The 19,289-nt window shown below is 45.7% G+C and overlaps 2 protein-coding genes and 1 non-coding gene across 3 annotated transcripts in view; 1 reads left to right on the top strand and 2 right to left on the bottom strand.

Annotated features, from left to right (window-relative positions):
* Window positions 1–9,428, top strand: part of LOC136443825 (uncharacterized) — a 32,499-nt gene extending 23,071 nt beyond the window's left edge. Inside the window, exons 12-18 of the mRNA XM_066441191.1 lie at window positions 4,329–4,464; window positions 4,816–4,912; window positions 5,322–5,439; window positions 5,769–5,904; window positions 6,432–6,528; window positions 7,510–7,627; window positions 8,464–9,428. Of these exons, the coding sequence (XP_066297288.1) occupies window positions 4,329–4,464; window positions 4,816–4,912; window positions 5,322–5,439; window positions 5,769–5,904; window positions 6,432–6,528; window positions 7,510–7,627; window positions 8,464–8,879 (1,118 nt within the window). The 3' untranslated portion in view covers window positions 8,880–9,428. The remainder of the gene's footprint in view (window positions 1–4,328; window positions 4,465–4,815; window positions 4,913–5,321; window positions 5,440–5,768; window positions 5,905–6,431; window positions 6,529–7,509; window positions 7,628–8,463) is intronic.
* Trnad-guc (transfer RNA aspartic acid (anticodon GUC)) lies at window positions 3,724–3,795 on the bottom strand. The gene has a single exon. It is a non-coding gene; the product is annotated as a tRNA-Asp (tRNA).
* Window positions 9,429–16,561: 7,133 nt separating the features above from the next.
* On the bottom strand, window positions 16,562–17,896 carry LOC136443826 (uncharacterized protein F54H12.2-like). Its single transcript, XM_066441193.1, has one exon. It carries the CDS (start codon window positions 17,894–17,896, stop codon window positions 16,562–16,564), a length of 1,335 nt encoding a protein of 444 aa, XP_066297290.1.
* Window positions 17,897–19,289: the final 1,393 nt, after the last annotated feature.

Raw genomic sequence — 19,289 nt, forward strand, 5'->3', positions numbered from 1 at the left:
GTAGCTCATCATTGTGGTAATCCTTCACTCTGTAAACAGGAGGGACTCGAGCGATTCGTCTTGAAATGGTAAATATTTCTGTCGTCCAATTCGGCGTGTATCCCTTCTCCATTTTTAATTTGGACTTACTTATACGGACGAGATCTCCGAGTTTGAACTTAAAAACATCTGGCCTCTTTTTCATCATCACCCGTTCCTTGGTTTCTGTCGTGCCGTACAGTGTGTGCCAAACTAGACGCTGGTTGCCTTTGTTCACTTCCACTGGAGACATTTTGATGCTACGGTGATAGGAATTGTTGTATGACCATACGAGATCGTCCAAAACGTCTGTAAAGCGATAGGTATTTGCCGCCGTAAAATATTTCCACATTCGTGTTTTCAGCGTGCGGTTAAAGCGCTCTACAACGCTGGCCTTTGTCTCCTCGTTGAAAGTTGTGAAGAAATCGATGTCTTCATCTTTCAAAAGGGCTTGGAAGTTTCGATTGAGAAATTCCTTTCCCTGATCGGTTTGTAACCGCCACGGTTTCCTCCCATCCTCCAAGATTGATTGAAAGGCTTTGACGATTGTAACTCCTTTCTTGTCTCTCATGGCTACTGCCCATGCATATTTTGAAAACACGTCGATGCATGTTAAAATGTAGCGATAGCCGTCGTTGTACTTTGATATAGCAGGTAGATCTGCCAAATCAGCCTGCCATTGGTGATCGATCCCTCCTACAATAACGCGATTTTTCTTGAATCGACGCCTTATGGGCTTGTGTAAGGTGTAGGTGTCCTGTGAACGCAACCATTCCTTGACCTGTTGTCTAGTTATTCCGTTTTTCTTTCCAACTGCGAGGTACAGTCGTTCAACACCCCCATATCCCGCAGGATGTCTAGTATTATAGTAGACTCTGTGAAGGAGTCTGTGTCGTTTCTTGGAGCTGTTGGTGCGTTTCGACCGCCCGACTCGTTTCTTTTTCCCCGCCGACGAAGCCATCTTACCCCGTTAAGGACAACGCTCAGCCGCCCTCCAGCACAGGCACAAAGACACTGAAAACGGCCTGCTAAACGTTGCAACTTCTTCCCCGAAATAAGACAATTGGGACGACAACCCATGTCCGTCCTCAGCCTGAATGTTTGAACAAATGATAACTGATTCTGGGTATCCCTGCTTTATAGATATCGGAGATCTTGTATACGATGTGCTCTGTACAGTCGCGGTCTTGTCAACGGAGTTTTATACAGTCCTCTATCGTTTCTTGTTGCCTGTTGTAAAAACCATCTAAACCCTCTCAGCCAAACACACAACCTCAGTACAACGTACACAAACGCACACTGTACACGACACACTACACCCCGCATTCTGTTTCTTGACACGAGATAACCCATGTCTGACCTCAACTCGCTGTTTTGAACAAATGTCTATGAGTCCTAGGAATACTCTTACTTTATACACACACACACACACACACATAATTGTAAAGAAGGACGGACACACGAATTTTCAATCTGGTCACATTTGTTTTATTCAGAACAATATGGTTATCAGTATCGCATTGTGACTTCAACTTCTGCTTCTTTCTGTCACATCGTGCTTCAGACAGCTGTCTCTCGAGTGTCTTCCAGCATGTTAACGACTATGTCCCTGACTAGAGTGCGGACTCCGTCGGCAGCCTGCGGTTCCTCTTGATTTTCGTCAGCCTTAGACTCATCATAGCCATCACGGGTGATTTCTGCCTCTTGTTCTTGATACCACTGCTGAAAGATCTTGGATAGGGCGTCCTCTGTTGGCGTCCTCGCCTCTAGATGTAGACGTTTCATGCAGTAAGAGAAATCTTCGTAGATTTTCTTGAAATCCATGCAGGCCAGACTGCGTTGACGGTAATTTTTCATTTCTTCTTGACCCATGTAGAGGCAAGGATGGTTTGTCTGGGACGGGTGGTCGACTTGGCACCCATAGCAGTCATCCGAAACCATTCGAAGGCATAACTTGGTGTATCCATAGTCACACGTCTCTCGGAACACTTTGCCAAGGATCAGGGCGTCTGGATGTGATGTTGCCATACCGTTGTTGTTGATTTCTCCACCACAGGCCATGTCGTAGCGAGCGTCTTGTCCTCTCTCTCTGTCTCCCTCTCTCTCAATGTGAGTTACTCGATTGTGTTCTGCTTTTATACACTGTCTTGTCAGACTACTCTTAACCAATCAAAGGACTTGTACGTCATAGCTCATTAATATAACAACTAATTATTCCAAATCATGTCAAGACTTGTCCTAGTAAGACAATCATCCATGCACACACACGCACACACACACACACACATACATACATGAAACAACAACAAAGTATACGGTCTTTGCCTGTGTTCAAACCACTAGGAAGCTTTATTCATTTTTATTTTCAGTACACAATAGACGACTGGATCACGTCTTTGTCGGTGGGCATTTTTCCAACTGCCATTGCTGCCAATATCTTGTCGACAGTCTCCATCTTGGATTCCAGGTCGTTCCACTGCCCCAGACTTAGATCTATTCCCTTCTTCATGGGGGGTGTTGTGGCAGGTGATCCGTATGGTCGGTACATCTGGTACAGGGAGATGCTGGGTAGGTTGCCCACACCGGGTAGGCAGTCCGATTTTGACTTTTGGACCATAACGTAGCGCTGATCTCCCAAGTCGAAGGTGGTCGGCTGAAACGTCGTGTCGTCGATAGGCATTGAAGCATACAAGCAATCTAGAAGCGTTGCCAACATTGGTTGCGTCTTCAGCGCTTCCCAGTTTTGCGGAGACATGGACAACCCGTGCCTACCAGGCTTCATGTTGTTGACGTCTGCGGGGTCTGGTCGGTAGAACTGCCGTACGGACACCAGCGGCTTATCCCTGAACAGAGCTACAGTCAGGAACACATCGTCACCAAGTGGGAGACGGACTTCTTGCGGCTTTGCCTTGTACGGTGCTTGGGGGACTGCTTGCTTGATCGGCGGCGTAGAAGAATAACCGTTTTGCCCCATGACAGGATACTTCAGACCCGGCGCGGGCTGGTTCAGGAGAGTAGGCCCCTTGGCTGTGCTCGGCTCAGGCGACACGTTCTGCGGGGTCGTCGGAAACGGTTCGGTAGACGCATTGTCATCGCTGCTGCAGCCGACAGATGTATTATTAGTCGGTGTTTCAACACGTACATGTTTCGGTTTGGTGTCATCGGCGTTTTGATGCTTCCTCTTCCTACGGCTTTTCCGTGGATCAGTCATGGCTGGTGTCTCTTGTTCTCCCACCATCAGCTCAGTCACAAGGTCTCTGGTCTGGGACATTCCGCTCTCGCTCTCTCTCTCTCAGATAGGTGCAATGGTATCAGACTAACACGTACCGTCAATTTATACCATGCTCTCGCTTCAGACAACCAACAGGAAGGCTGTACGTCATAGACTTTTGCATGCGAGATTAGGCTTTGCCCAGGCATGTCCTCTTCATCACAATAGCCATGTTTATGCAAACAACATGTTCTAGAGACTTCCGTCAATTACCGTGTTATTTACATCCCCCATTAGACTAATCTGCCCAGACATGTCTTTCTTAAACAATAGCTATGTTTATGCAAACAACATCTTCTAGACAATTCCATTAATCACATTGTTATTTACTTCCCCCTTAGACTAATTACTTCATTACGGCTACTTGTCTGCCTGTCCTCTCACAAGAGACAAATACTGAAGAAATAAGATAAAATAAAAATAAAACATTTGTTCTCCGTGTCAGGGAATCGAACCCCGGTCTCCCGCGTGACAGGCAGGTATACTCACCACTATACTAACACGAATTGACAAATGGAATGGCATTCCTTTACACTATGTACTTATCTTTGTCACAACCAACAAACAGCAAAGATGTACGTCACATTGTGTGAGAAAGGTGTTGCCCAGACATGTATTCCTTATAACAATAACTATGTTTATGCAAACAACATCTTCTAGACAATTCCATTAATTACATTGTTATTTACTTCCCAATCAAATTAATTACTTAATTACAGCTACTTGTCTATCCTTTTCCCTACGGTACATGACCCTAGGGGGGTCAGACCCTAGGGTCCCCCTAATTACGTTCCCATGGCTACACCAAAATGCTGGGCTCTGATTGGCTGTGGACACTAATGTCTCCCTACGCTGCTAGGAACTATGTTTTAAATGAGAGTTATGGGACATACATTGATCATGTGGGGAATTGGGCTATGTAGGAGCAATGCAAAATGTAAAAAAAAGGTTAACTTTTTGTGATATCTCAGTAGCTACATTATTGTTTTTCACTTTTGACTAAAAAATGTGTTTAACGATATGTTGTTTTATCTAACAGGGAATCACAGTCTTGTGGTTAAGACGAGTGCTACTACCGACTCTCAGAGCGGTGATTTTCTCACAATCGAAGTCTTTTCTGCGGATTGTGAGGACGTCTGCGCAACAGCGACCGTATACGGACTTACAAGTACAGGGTAGGTGATATCAGATACGCGTATCCCGTATATGTAGTGTTTCATGCAGTCTGATGCTGTGCCATCCCTCTTAGTTTAAGGGTGCGAGTAAGGAATATCCGGTAAACTTACGAGGGTGGCACCCAGACTACCATTACTAACAATCTGTCATATGAAATGTACAAGTACCTTGTAGAGTTTGATAAAACTTCTATGCATGCTAGAAGCAAATCTTGCCTTAATGATTTTTCCACACTGTAATAATCGAGTTCCTTTTACATTTTAAAGACAAAGACATGTAAACCTGAGTGTACAAAAGCAGAGCCTTCTCGCAATGAACCTATGTTTGCATTTTCATGCACAACATCTAAGGACTGAGTACAAACGAAACTTTGACGCTTCCAACTTCGGTGTTCCAACACGGCTTCGACTTACAGCGTCGGGGAAAGACTGGCTCAAACTGGACTGGGTAAGTTTGAATATCAAAACTATCTATATTTACCTTCATGGAAAGAAAATATAGTTTTGGCTTCTTTTCTTCCGCATCTTTCGTTCCAAACAAGCAAGGTCAATGACCTGTGCGAAACGGCTGTCGCCATGGTTACAGGTATAATAGAATGTGGCGTTCGATTTCGAAATGTAGCAAGTGGCAGGACAGACCTAGAGGGGCTAGTCACAATATATGAATGTGTTTCTGTTAGAATAAACATAGCAGTAGTTTCGATTCCTAGGCTAAACCATGTGAAATAAAACATTGTGTAATTGCATGCAAATGTTACTTTTCTAGCTATTTTCAGTCTAGTCGCCATTGAATCGTTTGCAGCAACCCCCTGGTTTGTTGATGTTCATCTTATAATGTTTGTTTTTTCAATTTCCAGATCGATGTCTACAATGCTCATACTGGGCGATCCCACCGTTTTCCCTGTCCCAGTGACGGTTGCCAGTTATCTACCGACACTTCGGAGAGAAGCGAACATCTAGTCTTGGATCTTAATGGTAAGTGCCGATATTTCATGGGGTGTTTATCACCATTTCTGTAAATCGGCGTGTTAAAGTTATAAAAGCGTATAGAAAAGACTGTTTAAAGCTGCGATACTGTTTGATGACATAATAATGATAATCTTGGAACATTTTTAGTATTTTGGAAAGTTTACTACATGCATATCTATTGTCCTTCAGCAACAGCATCGATATATGCACCGATGTAAAAAAATAAAAAAAGATAAAGACCCGTTGTGATATCAACAGTGGCTACAGTTTTACCCTTGTGGTAAAAAAATATGTTATATACACAATGCTTAACGATATGTTGTTTGATCTAACAGAGATCCACGGCTTGAAAATCAAGACGAGCGCTGCTGCCGACTCTCAGAGCGACGATCCTGTCACCATCGAAATCTTTTCTGCCGACTGTGAGGATGTCTGCACGGCAGTGACGGTATCTGGACTTGCACGTGCAGGGTAGGTAACATCAGATGCGCGTCACCGGTACTTGAGTGCTTTATTTAGTCTTGATCTGATGTTGTGTTATAGCCTGAGTGCCAGCCTTTTTAGCTTCCGTCCGCTACCCTAGCTCCGCTGCACTACCCAAGCTCCGCTGAGGAGCGGAGATTGGGTAGCGTACGGAAGCTAAAAAGGCTGGCACTCAGGCTAGCTGTGTTAGCCCGAGTGCCATCGTTCTTAGTGTATCTGGCTTCCAATACTCCCGAACAGAATCTCTCAAACGGGTTGGACCCGGTAAACTAACTTTACAATGATGGCACCCAGGCTATAACTGCATATTTCTGGTGTAAAGTAGAACTTACCAAGAGTTTGATAAGACTTCAATGCATGCTCGGAACCAGTTTTAGCTTTTCACGTGATTGCTCTGGCAAGACTGTAATAAATAAGTTCTCTTTGCCTTCTAACACTACACAGATAATATGTAAAAAAAATGCACCTCTATAACGAACCTGTGATTGTATTTTCTCACATGCATAACATCAAAGGACCGAGTATAATCGAACCTTTGCTGCTTCCAACTTCGGTGTTCCCACACGTCTTCGACTTACCGCTTCAGGAGAGGACTGGCTCAAACTGGACTGGGTAAGTTTGAATAATCAAACTTCTTCAACAACAAGAGCGGGGGAAAATCAGATTATCACTTATCAATGAAGTCAAACCCAGCTTGTCTAAATATAACCAACAAACGTATGTAGTCGCCTATTGTTACAACAAAGTCAGTCAAAGGTCACTGTCAAATGTATGTTTTCCCCAATGTTCCTACAAGGTATTTGCAACCAGCCCACGGGCATGAACTTGCAATAAAACTTCTCATCAATGAATTCCTAAAAGAGAGGGGGACCGAAGTGATTACCTCAATAACATCGGATTCCCCTTTCCAACATTTTTACAACAATTGCGAAATCCCAAGTGACTGGCAGCGGGGGATTTCAGTCCGCTCGTCATTCATTAGGACGGGAATGATTCAGAGGTTCTTGATATGATGCTGGTAATAAAATCATTGTGGGTTACGAGGGGTGATCAATAAGTCCTCGGCCTCACCTAGAAATAAGGTCCAACTCAAATTTTGGGGCATAATTATGTTGTGTGACATCTTTTAGCAATATCCACCAAACTTCAAATTATTGTGAGCATTACTTTACAGACGACACTCAGTAACGTTAGGTGGGGTAGAAGGATAAAGAAATGGACAATGGAGCTGTGACTTGAGGTGTGCGGGCCGACTTGCTCTGCTGAAAGTCAGATACCCACTTCTTTTCAGTTGAAATAAGAAGGGAAGCTTTATCAAATATTTTGACAATGTCTTCGCAGATTTTATGCCGATTCATGGCATGAAGAACTCGACCCACACAGCTCTGACCACAGTGTACCCTTGTTTTTCTGGTCACTTACCTTATAGTTTTCAAATGACGTCCACTAAAAAGTATCGGCCACAATAATTTGAAGTTTGGTGGATATTCCTAAAAGATGTCACACTACATAATTATGCCCCAAAATCTTAGTTGTGGACCATATTTCTAGGTGAGGCCGAGGACTTATTGATCACCCCTCGTATGTTTGCAGGTGGACGTCTACAATGCTCATACGGAGCGATCCCACCACTTCTCCTGCCCAAGTGGCGGTTGCCAGTTATCTGCTGACACTTCGGAAGGAAGCGAACAGATAGAATTGGATGTTGATGGTTAGTGCTCTTAAATGACATGATGTGTGTATATGAGTTTGATGGTTCGTCTGTATTGTTAGTTAACATAGTACATAGATAAAAACCCAACACAAAGGCACTTTACACGACTTTCCCCAATTCACTCAGGTGAAAATGAGTACTTAGCTTCGGCTAGGGACGTCCCTTGGATAGGACGTTAAATAGATGTACCGTGTTTGAGGAGAGCCACGCCTCAAGCACGTAAAAGAACCCGTCACGCTTATCGAAAATAGTAGGGGTCCTTCCCGAAATGAGTGAATCAAATACGTCTGTCCGGATACGCTGCTTGTACTGTTCAGTACAAACCTGGTGTGTTACGCCATGAGGCAATGCAAACAGACGAACAAACAAACAAACAAAACGTTACTGTCCCGAATTTCCGAATGTCATACTCCTGTCTCACTTAGAGTTCAGGTGACCAGCCACCTAGGTCACGTGACCTTACGAACACGTGACGTTCGTCCAAAGTTTCAGGAAGTTTATACCGTGATCGTCTCTGTTGATCAGTAATGGTTAATGTGCCCTGTTCTAGACAGCCCACATTATACTATTATGTTTTCATGCTCCACGTTTTTGATAGTGACATAGAAGAACTTTATTGCACGACAATTGTACATGGTACAAAGTATGGCAAGAATTCGTAAACATAATACAAAGTAGAAGTATAGAATAAAACTTAACATCCTAATTAATAATACAATACAATAAGGGCTAGCATACATTTTGATATAGCATCCTAATTTCTAATACAATACAATAAGGGCGTTGTGCGCTCGAAATAAAGCATGAAAAGTGTATTTCTGCCCCGTTTCCAGTCTGCCCTAGTGGTTACGTACCGTTCCAAGATGGAGAGAGGTGCTTCAAGTTCTCTGCCGGGAAGAGGAACTACACCGAAGCCAGGTCCGCCTGTCAGGCTGCCGGCGGGCACCTGGCTCTGCCGAAGGACCAGGCAACAAACGACTTCCTGGTCAACCAGATCAACGACTGGTACCCGCCTGGCTTTAGTGTCTGGTTCGGTCTGACAGACCAGGTTGAGGAGGGAACCTTTGTGTGGGAGGACGGGACGCCGCTTGGCAACGGCTGGAGCAACTGGTCACCAGAACAACCTGACGATTATCAATCTGTCGAGGACTGTGCCGAGTGGAAACACGAATATGGCTACAAGTGGAACGATTTTCCATGCACTACGAGTCGGTATTATGTGTGTGAACTCGGTTCAGCTGCACCCTAGACAGACGCATGCCCCGTCCAGGTGCGCTGACCATGAGTTACAGTGAGTACAATGCCCCAAGTTGAAACAACTTTGTACGTTACAAATTTAGCACGATTTAGTCAGACGTTTAGGAGTGGTTCAAGCATGTATTGGTGACGTGGAGGCATTTTGGTACTTGTGCGATGTTTATTCTACTTTTACATCCAACTATCAATATCTGCGGGAATTAGGCATGTCTTAACAATCTCCAGAGGTGTATTCAGAGATGTGTTCCAACTGTTTTGATATACATGATCGACTGTCACATACATGTGACTGGCTCACAGCAAAATTCAGTCTCATAATACCCTTTAGAACAGCCGTTACAAGTCTGAAACGCTTATATAACATCAGTATCCATTCTATACTACATATAACAATTAGCAAATACACTGTAGAATTAGAAGAGGAAGACAGATGTTGATGATGAGGTCATGGACACTGTTATTGAAAGAATAGATAAACATTCAATATTATATATACAAAATGTACTCGCAGCGTGACTTTCAGCTTTGTTTTTATCATCAGCCAAGCATGATTAAAATGTACAAAAAAATACATTGTGTTGTATGTTGAATGGATGCTATCACACATTACAACACATCCAGGCAAAGTTACCCGAAAGCTCTCTGTGAGACAGACAGGGCGGTAGAACTCTCAAGGACATAAACCTTCAAGGACGCCCCCCCCCCCCCCAATATTCCATATGTATTACACTGTATATACAGCCGGGCAATCAGTTATTAGCTGTACAGCTCCTTGTGAGACAGACAGGGCATTAGACATGAACCTTCATGGACGCCCCCTCCCATCTTCCAAATGCATTACACCGCAATTGTGACAGCCGGGCAAACAGCTCTCTGTAAAGCCGGCGTCACAATTCATGCGAGCATCGGCCGATTTTGTAGATCGCCGGAAGCTCGCCGAATTTCAAATTCGCCCGAGCGTCGACCGTATTTTTCACTGAAAACCTGCCCCGTCACAAATTGAACAGAGCTCGGGCGACGTCCGTCGAACGCTAATAATCATAATTCCCACATAAGACGGTACCATCTCTTGGACACGGACGAAGTCAGAATCAAATGGCCTGGTCATCATCATGGCCTGGTAACAAGCTCATATTTGGACCAACTTTACTTTCTGAGTTGTGGCAAATCTGAAGGGCACAAGTGAAGTAGGTGGGCACACTGAAAATAATCACATAAAGAGGAATTTTGTTACAGACCAATCAAAATACAAGTGCAGGAGCCACAAAGTCAACAGATCAGTCGTTTAACCCCGATCCAAAAATTTTCACCGAATGGAAATCGACGGAAGCTCGGGCGAACGCCGTCCGAGCTTCGACCGACCGTTGATAAGCCTATCGACGCCCTGCCGACGCCTGGGCGTGCCTCGGCAGACAAACATATGTCTATAATGCCTCAGTGGACTTTCAAATAGTCATTTTGTGGAGGAAAAACTCAGGAAGTGAAGTCAAACCTCAAAAGTCAAGCCCCAGTTCATTGATATACAAATTGAAACATCCAAACCAATAGCAAAATAGAAACAAGAAGCATTGTCTTCAGTGTCAACATATTATTTATAATTTTTTTAATGCAAATTTAACTTTGCATTGAATTGTCTTTCATTAGAAAAGTTTGGCAGCATTCCTCGACAAGTTGAAATTAGTATTAGTTAATATTACAGTATCATTTATCATCTTATGTTATAAACCAAACTGTCGTTTCCTTTTATCTATAAACAAGAAGGAGTTCGGCCGATCGCGAGGCCCGTCCAAGCTCCCATCAACACCTGCACAACGCTCGCCCGAAGCACGCCTTACTTTTCATGAGTCGGCCGGAACACTGACGACGGTCGTCCGATTATTGTTCAAGGCCCGTGCGAGGCTCGCACGAGGCCGAAGAGTTCGGGCGACCTCCGACCGACCAAAAATCGGGTCTAAAATCCTCGGATGCCCGCCCGAATATTGGCCGAGCGCTGGGCGTTGCTCGGGCGAGCTACGGGCAAACTGTTGACGAGCTGTGCGAGTTCAAAAATCGTCGCCGAGGCCTCGCTGAATTTAAGCGCAGCTTCCAGTGACACGCGAACGTCGGCCGAGCTCCGAAAATTCGCCCGAAGCCCGTAGAATCGACAGGACGTCGGCCGTACTTCGCCCGAAAATCGCCATTCGGAGCTCGCCAACAAGTCGGCCGAGCTAATTTCTTGATTTGTGACGGGGGCTTAAGGGCATTAGAACTCTCAAGGTCATTAACCTTCAAGGACGTTCACCTCGCGTCTCCCATATGTATTACACTGCATGCAACACCCAGTGAGAAAGTCCACCCAACTTGAGTGGAAGGTTGACCACAGCATGACTAAAAATAAGGCTGAAGGTTCATTTGGAGCGTGTCCTGGCAACCTCTGAACGAGCATGTCTGACGTCATACACGGAAGTCAACATATCAACACGATTCATCTGACAAATTCTGGTCGTTGTGGAAGTCTAGAAATGAACAACGTTACGGTTGGTAATATGAAGGTTTCGTCGGCTTGATATGATTTCAACGTTTTCTGTCTTCTACGTTCTGAGTTTTTCAAGTCAACTATGTTGTGTATGATATGATTTTTAACTACCTTTCTTGCAGTAAAACTTTGCCAGTAAGCTGCAAATACTGCAAAAAACGCCAGGTGTCCCCACTGAAACTCAAGCGTACTTTGATTGATTGCTCCTTAGTTGCCCTTGAACTAATGGACTATTCCATGTAAAACGTTCAGGAGGGGTGTTTGGTGGTTTTTCAAACAAATTGAGTACAGGGGAAGAATACATGTACATTGATAGATGCGTAGAAGTTTCTGTTTACATTTATTTTCACATGCAACATTCCCTGATCAGGAACCATCATCAGAGAATTAAATGCGCAAACAATGACATGAAAAGTTCACAATTGCCCTGATTGATTCCAAGAAAATGGCTCAACTCGGCCCCCAACTACCGAAGATTTAACGTAGTACTCAAACGCCCCATGCACAGCCCCTGTCTGGTACATGAGCAACCCTCCACGGAATCCAGTCTGACGCCATGTGAATTTGATTATATGGATGACATCCTCTGGGGACGACAAATTTGATGCAAATATTCGGAATAAAAAACAGAAACTTGCCTTTATTATGAAATCTACATGGCCACAAAAGATGAACAGAACTTAACACACAGAAATATGGGTTCTCCATTCTTGCTCTTTTAACATTTCTTGGTATTGACTTTGGCATTCTAAGACATTAGTATCCATTTTTTCGAAATATTTTTTTGCATGTATTTTCTCAATTTGCAGCAGCTTTTTACGATTACAGTATGGCCGAACACTTCGATTTTATTTTGGAGACGACCGATGAAAATCGACGCGCACGCGGATGTCATCCATATAATCAAAGCAACATGGCCTAATTTCAAAAAGAGGGGAAAGTAGTACAGCCGTTCTCGAGGTTGTAGAGACATTGAGTTGTTATCCGCTGTGTCTAGGGCCAAGTATTGGGAGGTGAAGCCCAACCCTCTCCTTCCAGTGTCTTTTACGTCCCCAACTGAAGTCGGGTACACTGTTGGTTAGTAGGTGAGACTTGTTGTTTATCACGTGTAAATGGCACAGGGCTAAATGCCTTTTCCATCTGCCTAGTCTCAAAGGCCAACAGTGTAGAATTTTTGCTGGGTAGGTTGAAACACTGGACCAGGATTGTGCAGATTCGTACTAATGTCACGGCTCCCACACCTGTCACCGCACCGCTCGCTGTCACGACATCCCCTGATTTTCACGTCCCGAAGAGACACTGTGTGCCAAACTAGTGTCACCAATACGCACACTGACGATGAAATATCTCCAGGGCATTAGGCTAAAGCGATGGACCAGGGTTGTACAGACTACGGTCACCGCTCACCGCACCGCTCGCTGTCACGACATCCCTTGACTTTCGCGTCCCGAAGAGACACTGTGTGCCAAACTCGTGTCGCCCATACGCCCACATAGCTGACGATGAACATTATATCCAGGACAGAATGTCAGGAAACATCCGTTGAAGATAAATTCATTCTGAAACTGTGTGATGTAAGAGCTCAATGACCTGCAGTGGACACTTCTATCTGAAAGGAGGAGGAACGCCCGCCTCACCTTTTTCTATAAGCTACTTAATAACCATATCAATATTAATACAGATAGTCTACTGAAACCAGCTCAGGGGCGCACCCGGGGAAGCCACACGCTCAAATTTCAACCACTTTACGCCCGAACAGACTCTTACAAATATTCATACTTCCCCCGCACCATACCCGAGTGGAACGCCCTGCCTGGCGCGGTTGTTACGGCTCCCACCGTTGAGTCTTTCCGCGCCAGGCTGGAGGCCTGCCCGCCTTAGCCTGGGACCTCCTCCACCCCTACTTTGCCCCTAGCGGGGTTATCTGGGGGTAGTCTAAGTTGAAGTTGAAGTTGAAGCTTGTTCTTCCTGAAGAAACGCGGGTAGCGTGCCAGGAAGGGGCCAAACAACGTCACCGTTCGGCCCACATGGCTGACGAGGAAGTTTTTATTTTTTTTTTTTATTTATTTGTTCAGCTGCGTACAGTGTACCACAGCCAAGGCTGCCCGACTAGCTACTGCTATTACAAGGGGCTAGCCTTGCTGCAAAAGTACATGATAAAATACAATACATTAGTTAAAAATACAAGTTGCGTTAGTTAAGAATAAATCATACACACGTACAATCTTACAACTCTTACATTGGATCAATATAGTACATAAACATTCTATGAATACCACTATAAAATCTAAAAGGAAGAAAATACGGATACGGGATTGTACATTGGAATAGTAGTTCGTACTAGATCGGGGAGATTTAAACAGAGAAGGGGTCCCCCAGTGACTTCCATGCCATAGTTTTAAAAGTAGAAAGTGAGGGGGCAGTCCGTGTGTCGGATGGAAGGGAGTTCCACAGTTGGGTGGCTCTATAGAAAAAGGCCCTCTGGGTTCTCACACTTTTTGGTAATTGGAAAGAGAGATTGTTTCCGTTTCTTAGGGAGTATCTAGAATCAATGGATGATGATCTGGTTGGTGGCAGAAGACATTGTAAGTGAGGTGGACAACGACCGTTGAACAGTTTGTAGAGAGTGGTCACTGTGTGGAGTTTGCGGCGAAAGACGAGCGACGGAAGAGACAGCTGGGAGTAGACGGTGCGGTAAGAGGGGTACGGAATTCCATGGTGACCACTTATGATTCTTGCCATGCGGTATTGAACAGATTCCACCAGTTTTTCGTCCCGCTTTGTGAGGCCTGACCATACAATGTCGGCGTATTCCAAGACCGGTCTAGTCATAATCTTGTACAGCCTGAGCAGTGTGTCCTTAGGCACCTTTTTTCGAAGGGTGCAGAGCATGCCAGCAGTCCGTCTTGCCTTGTTAGTCGTGGCTTCGACGTGCAGGGTCCATGTGAGTTTGTTGGTAATAGTCACTCCCAGGTGCTTGTGACTATAGACGATTTGTAGCGTAGTACCGGCCAGGACGACTGGGGGGATCGTTTGTGGGAGGGAGCGGGTAGTAAGGTACATGACTTTACATTTGTCCCCGTTAGCCTCGAGTTTCCAAAGTAGTAGCCAGTCGGATACAGTCGCCAGATCTCTGTTGAGAGAGTCTACAACAGTTTGGACGGAACGGTGAGCTGTTGAGAGTGAGGTGTCGTCTGCAAACATGTTCGCGTCGCATGCTGTGCAACTGGAGGCAAGATCGTTAATGTACAAGATGAATAAAGTAGGTCCTAGGACGGAGCCCTGGGGGACGCCAGCGAGGGGAGTTCTCCAGTCAGATGTTGCGCCGTTGACAACCACTCGCTGACGCCTGTCTGCAAGGTAGCTGGCAAACCACTCGAGCAGCGGCCCACAGATCCCATACCCTTCGAGTTTGGCTAGAAGACCCTTGTGCCAAACTTTATCAAAGGCCTTACGCAGGTCCAGGAAAGCACAGCCAACCACCTCTCCCTTGTCCATGGCTTTGGTCCATTCATCAGCTAATCGGATCAGTTGGAGTGTTGTGTTGTCGTGCGAGCGGAAGCCACTTTGATGGTGTGTCAGAAGCGGGGAGATGTGCTCCGTCAGTCTTTTGTTTACTAGGTTTTCTAACACTTTGGGGATGATGTTCAGCAGGGAGATCGGCCTGTAGTTATTGGGGACGTGTCGACTGCCTCCTTTGTGGATCGGAGTCACATTTGCTTCCTTCCACCTGGACGGAATTTGGCCAAGGGACAGCGACAAGTTGAAGAGTTTGGTTAAGGGTGTTGAGATGTGATCTGCAACTCGCCGTAGAAGGTTTGGTGTAATATCATCTGGGCCACACGACTTTCCCACCTTAAGGTTACAGAGTTGCTGGCGAACTTCATCTACTGTTACTTGTATCGTTTCCAGGGATGACTCAGGAGAGACAGGTGGAGCAAAGGTGGGTGGAGTATCATCCCTACCGGGTAGGTCTGTCTGCTGTACGAAGTAGTCGTTCAGTGCTGTGGCTTTCTCTCTGGGAGTGTCAAGAATGTCAGTCCCCACTTTAAGTGCTGGCACGCCCGTCGAAGCTTGTCCCAGGACTGTCTTGGTGTACTTGAACAGACGTCTCGTGTTTCCACCTTCGACATCCTCCAGGACTTCCCTAATGTAAGTAGCTTCAGCTCGTCTTGTTAGGGCAGTGACCAAGTTTCTCTGGCTTCTGTAGAGTGACCATGCCTCAGGGGTGTCTTTCTGCTTTGCCTTGGAGTGGAGACGATGTTTCCTGCGAATCGCACTTTTGATCTCCTTGTTGCCGTAGATCCAAGGTTTTGCAGTTCTTTGCGTTGAGACAAATTTGTGTGGGATATGCTGCTTGCATATTGTGAGAAACATAGCATACCAAGAGTCCCAGACTTCATCCATTGATTCATAGACAAAATTTGCATTCCAAGGGGCATTATTAAGGTTTTCACAAAGAGATTCGAGATTTGCTTTGTTATACAACCAGACAAGCCTTTTGCCACAGGGCCGTGTAGCATTAAGGTTCAGCGTTACAACAGTTGTTAAGTGATCAGAGTCCCCGAGGGGTGCAGTGGTGCCAGTTTGGTTGCACATCGCTGGATGAGAAGTGATGATCAGATCGAGTAGGTTTCCACCGCGAGTAGGCTCGTGGAGCATTTGTTCCAGTCCATAGTCCAGGAGAATGCTTTCCAGCCGACGACCAGGATTGTCTGTGATGTTGGTGCTCAGGAGGTCGTTTACCTCATACTCGTCACTAAACATATTTACTATTGTCGTCATCGAAACATTCCGACACCTATGTAATAGGTAAAACAAACAGTGTTGTCCACACGTTGTGGAATACGGTCCTTGTATTTGACGCGAGTTGTATAGCCATGATTGAGTACTACAGCTGTTTAGAAATGTCTCTATGCGATCGGCGTAAAACTCGGGATTCTGACCGTACGAATCATAGAATTCACCGCGCCCGTTTACATCAAAATATATTGCAACCCAATGTTCTCCCGGTTGATCGTTGGGGTCCGTGTTCACGACATAGGCTGCTGGAAAACTTTCCACTTGTGCTGGTATTTCGTTCACAGCAAAAACTCCTCTAGTGTATAATGTAGTAACAGGGTCTGTCCTCAGGATATCATCAATCTGTACCGTGTTCATCAGTTGGTGTAGTCAAACTGTACGTTCCTGTGGTTGTTTATTTCGATCAGGTTTTCGAACTCGGCCCAAACCAGAACGACCACAGTGTTCTCCAGGGCTTCTGCAAAGTGCAACTCCAGACGGACATTCCCATGTTTTACGACATTGAAGTGTCCCTGCCCTGAAGTACAGAGATCGGGTGTCAAATCATAACCATAGAAGGCATAGCCTTTGTCAAAGTCCTCCCGGCTGATGTGGTTTCCGGTGTCACGGCCCAGTTTCTCTGTTGGCCCGAACAGTGTGTAGTACGACTTCACGAAGGCACCCTCTGCGAATGAAGGCGTCAAAGCTTTGTGCGGAACTGTCTCTCCGTCGATGTTCAGGCCAATGTAGTTTAGGTTGAAATGATGGAAGTTGAACGGGTTGGTGGCATATGAACCTTGGAAGGCAGTGTTTTCAACCAACGTTACCACCACGCGTCGCGGAATTTGGCCCAAGAAAACGTTGTCAGTGCTGGTGGTGAGGTGTCCTCTTGGAACAGTGATGGCCTTTACTTCCACCCGGCGGATGGGGTATTTTGCCGACGCTCTGACCAGTTGGTTATCAATGGACAGGCGGTATGAGGAACTCAGTTTCACTTTCCGGACAAAGAGTGCTGCTTCCATGATCACCACCTTGTAGTTTGGATTCACTTCTGAAGACATCAGACAGAATTGGTTTTTGCTGCGTTGCAGTTTGATTTTCATGTCAACGTTGTTGATAAGATACCGGTCCTGGAAAAACATATCAATATGTAGGGGCGAAACCATATCAACCACGTTACTGCGCTGTGTGAACTGTGTACGCTTCTGCAGCCCCGTGTTGACAGGTGCAGCTTCAGGGTTCGGGTCGCTCACACCCATTGCTCCAGGTGTGTCTTTGTAGAAGAGGGCAGAAGTGAGCTGAGTCTCCTTGGACTCTCGGCCATAGTTAAGCAACGTTTCCAGGATCGCTCTGTAGGGGTATGTATTCGTGGACGGTGTGACTAGTTTGTTACTTAAGCTGACGTCGACCTGCTGGAATAGGGAGTGCATCCACAAGTTGACCGGTCCCACTTTTGCGCCATCAACCAAATCGTTTCCATTCCCTCGAACGATTTTGGCTCGCACGTACAGCTGAGTCTGACTCAGATCTGTATATTCTTCTCCAGAGCTGGGGATGTCGAACTCTACTGGACTGGATTCAGATAGGTTAGCGACGGGACGATATTCAACCCAGCGTCCCTCGTCGATGGTGGTAAGAGTCGGCGGGACCTGAAAAAGGTCTAGCTCAGATTTGGTGCAGTCAATAGATAAGGGATGGAGATGACGAGCCATGGCTAGTACTTCAATCGAATATGTCCTTGGAGATACGTCTGCGTTTGGTGCTCCCACTCTTAGGAATGGCAACTCTTCCGCGCTTCACGCTATTTATGGGACGTCTGCCGACTCCCTTCGCTTTGTTAGCCGTCCGACTGGTATTGACGCCCCGCTTGTTTTGCATTTTCGTCGTGTTTCTGGGGGCGACCTTACGTCCACCCTTTGGAGTTACAAGATTGTGGCCGAATTCATTCACTCTCTGCCTGGCTGCTGATTTTACAGTACGTCCTTCCAATACGTCTTGTGCAAAGTTGACGCCACTTTTCAATGCCTGTCGTCCTACGGCTTTACCACCTCGCTTGAGAAGTGGAAGTGCCGTTTTGAACAGACTTTTGAAAACACCTCCTAACCCGTAACCGTATTGGGTGCCTCTGAAAACAGGTAACTGACCGCCACGTTGATTCATCATAGTGGTAAACTCAAGACAGGTATGACGCTCTCCTCTGTCTGAAATGAAGTGTCGCTATCACTCGCCCTTGCTCAAATGGTACAGGCTCCCCGAAATCATTCCTTATATCTATCTCAACCGTCTCAAACCTCTTCCGTGCCAGTGGCATGTAATGAGGTGTGCGAATGACATGATCCACCACTTCTCCGTCATGCCCCTCCACTTTGACAATACGCAAAAGAGGAACTTTTACACCTCCTACCAAACGATCCCCAGCGAGGCTGCAGTAAATGTATAGCGAGTGCAACCCTAAGTTGATATCTGGTGGAGCAGTCGCCTTACACCAATTACCCACAACGTGTTTGGGGTCCCTCCACCCGAGTTGTCTAGCTAAATTGCCTACTAGTTTGAACTGTGGGGGTACTGCTGTTGGAGGTAGTGTTATTGTTACGCGTTTATCCGTCTTGTTGTAACTGAATGTTGTAAACTGTTTAACAAATTCCGGATATTGCGCCGAAGCTGATTCATTCAAAGCCTCTATGAGTTTTGTGATGTCGTCGTAATGTCCTGGTGGTACCTTTAAGAATGAGTTTTTGTCCGGAGAGACTTCTTCCTCCTCAACGGTGTTATACGATAACGCGTTATCGCCATCCCGTACATTGTTCCACGAACGCGGGTACTGGAGCTCGACTAATGCCACTTCCCACTCTCCACTCAATTCGACATGCTGCGCTAGTTTGACACTGTAATTTGCAATGGTGTTTTCGGGGTATACATCCATCGATCCATCACTGGGCAACGTCACATAAAACGATGCTACCATGATGACTGTAACGGCGGGACTACTCGCAGCCTCTGTGACAGCGTCTTTATATTACACCGACGAGACGTCCTCCTCTCGCACCCAGCTGTTAAACGTGTTTGGGTAACCCTTCCATTTTACCAAATATTCCGTTTTGCCAC

The sequence above is a fragment of the Branchiostoma lanceolatum genome, chromosome 10, assembly GCF_035083965.1.
Source record: "Branchiostoma lanceolatum isolate klBraLanc5 chromosome 10, klBraLanc5.hap2, whole genome shotgun sequence".
NCBI classification, from domain to species: domain Eukaryota; kingdom Metazoa; phylum Chordata; class Leptocardii; order Amphioxiformes; family Branchiostomatidae; genus Branchiostoma; species Branchiostoma lanceolatum.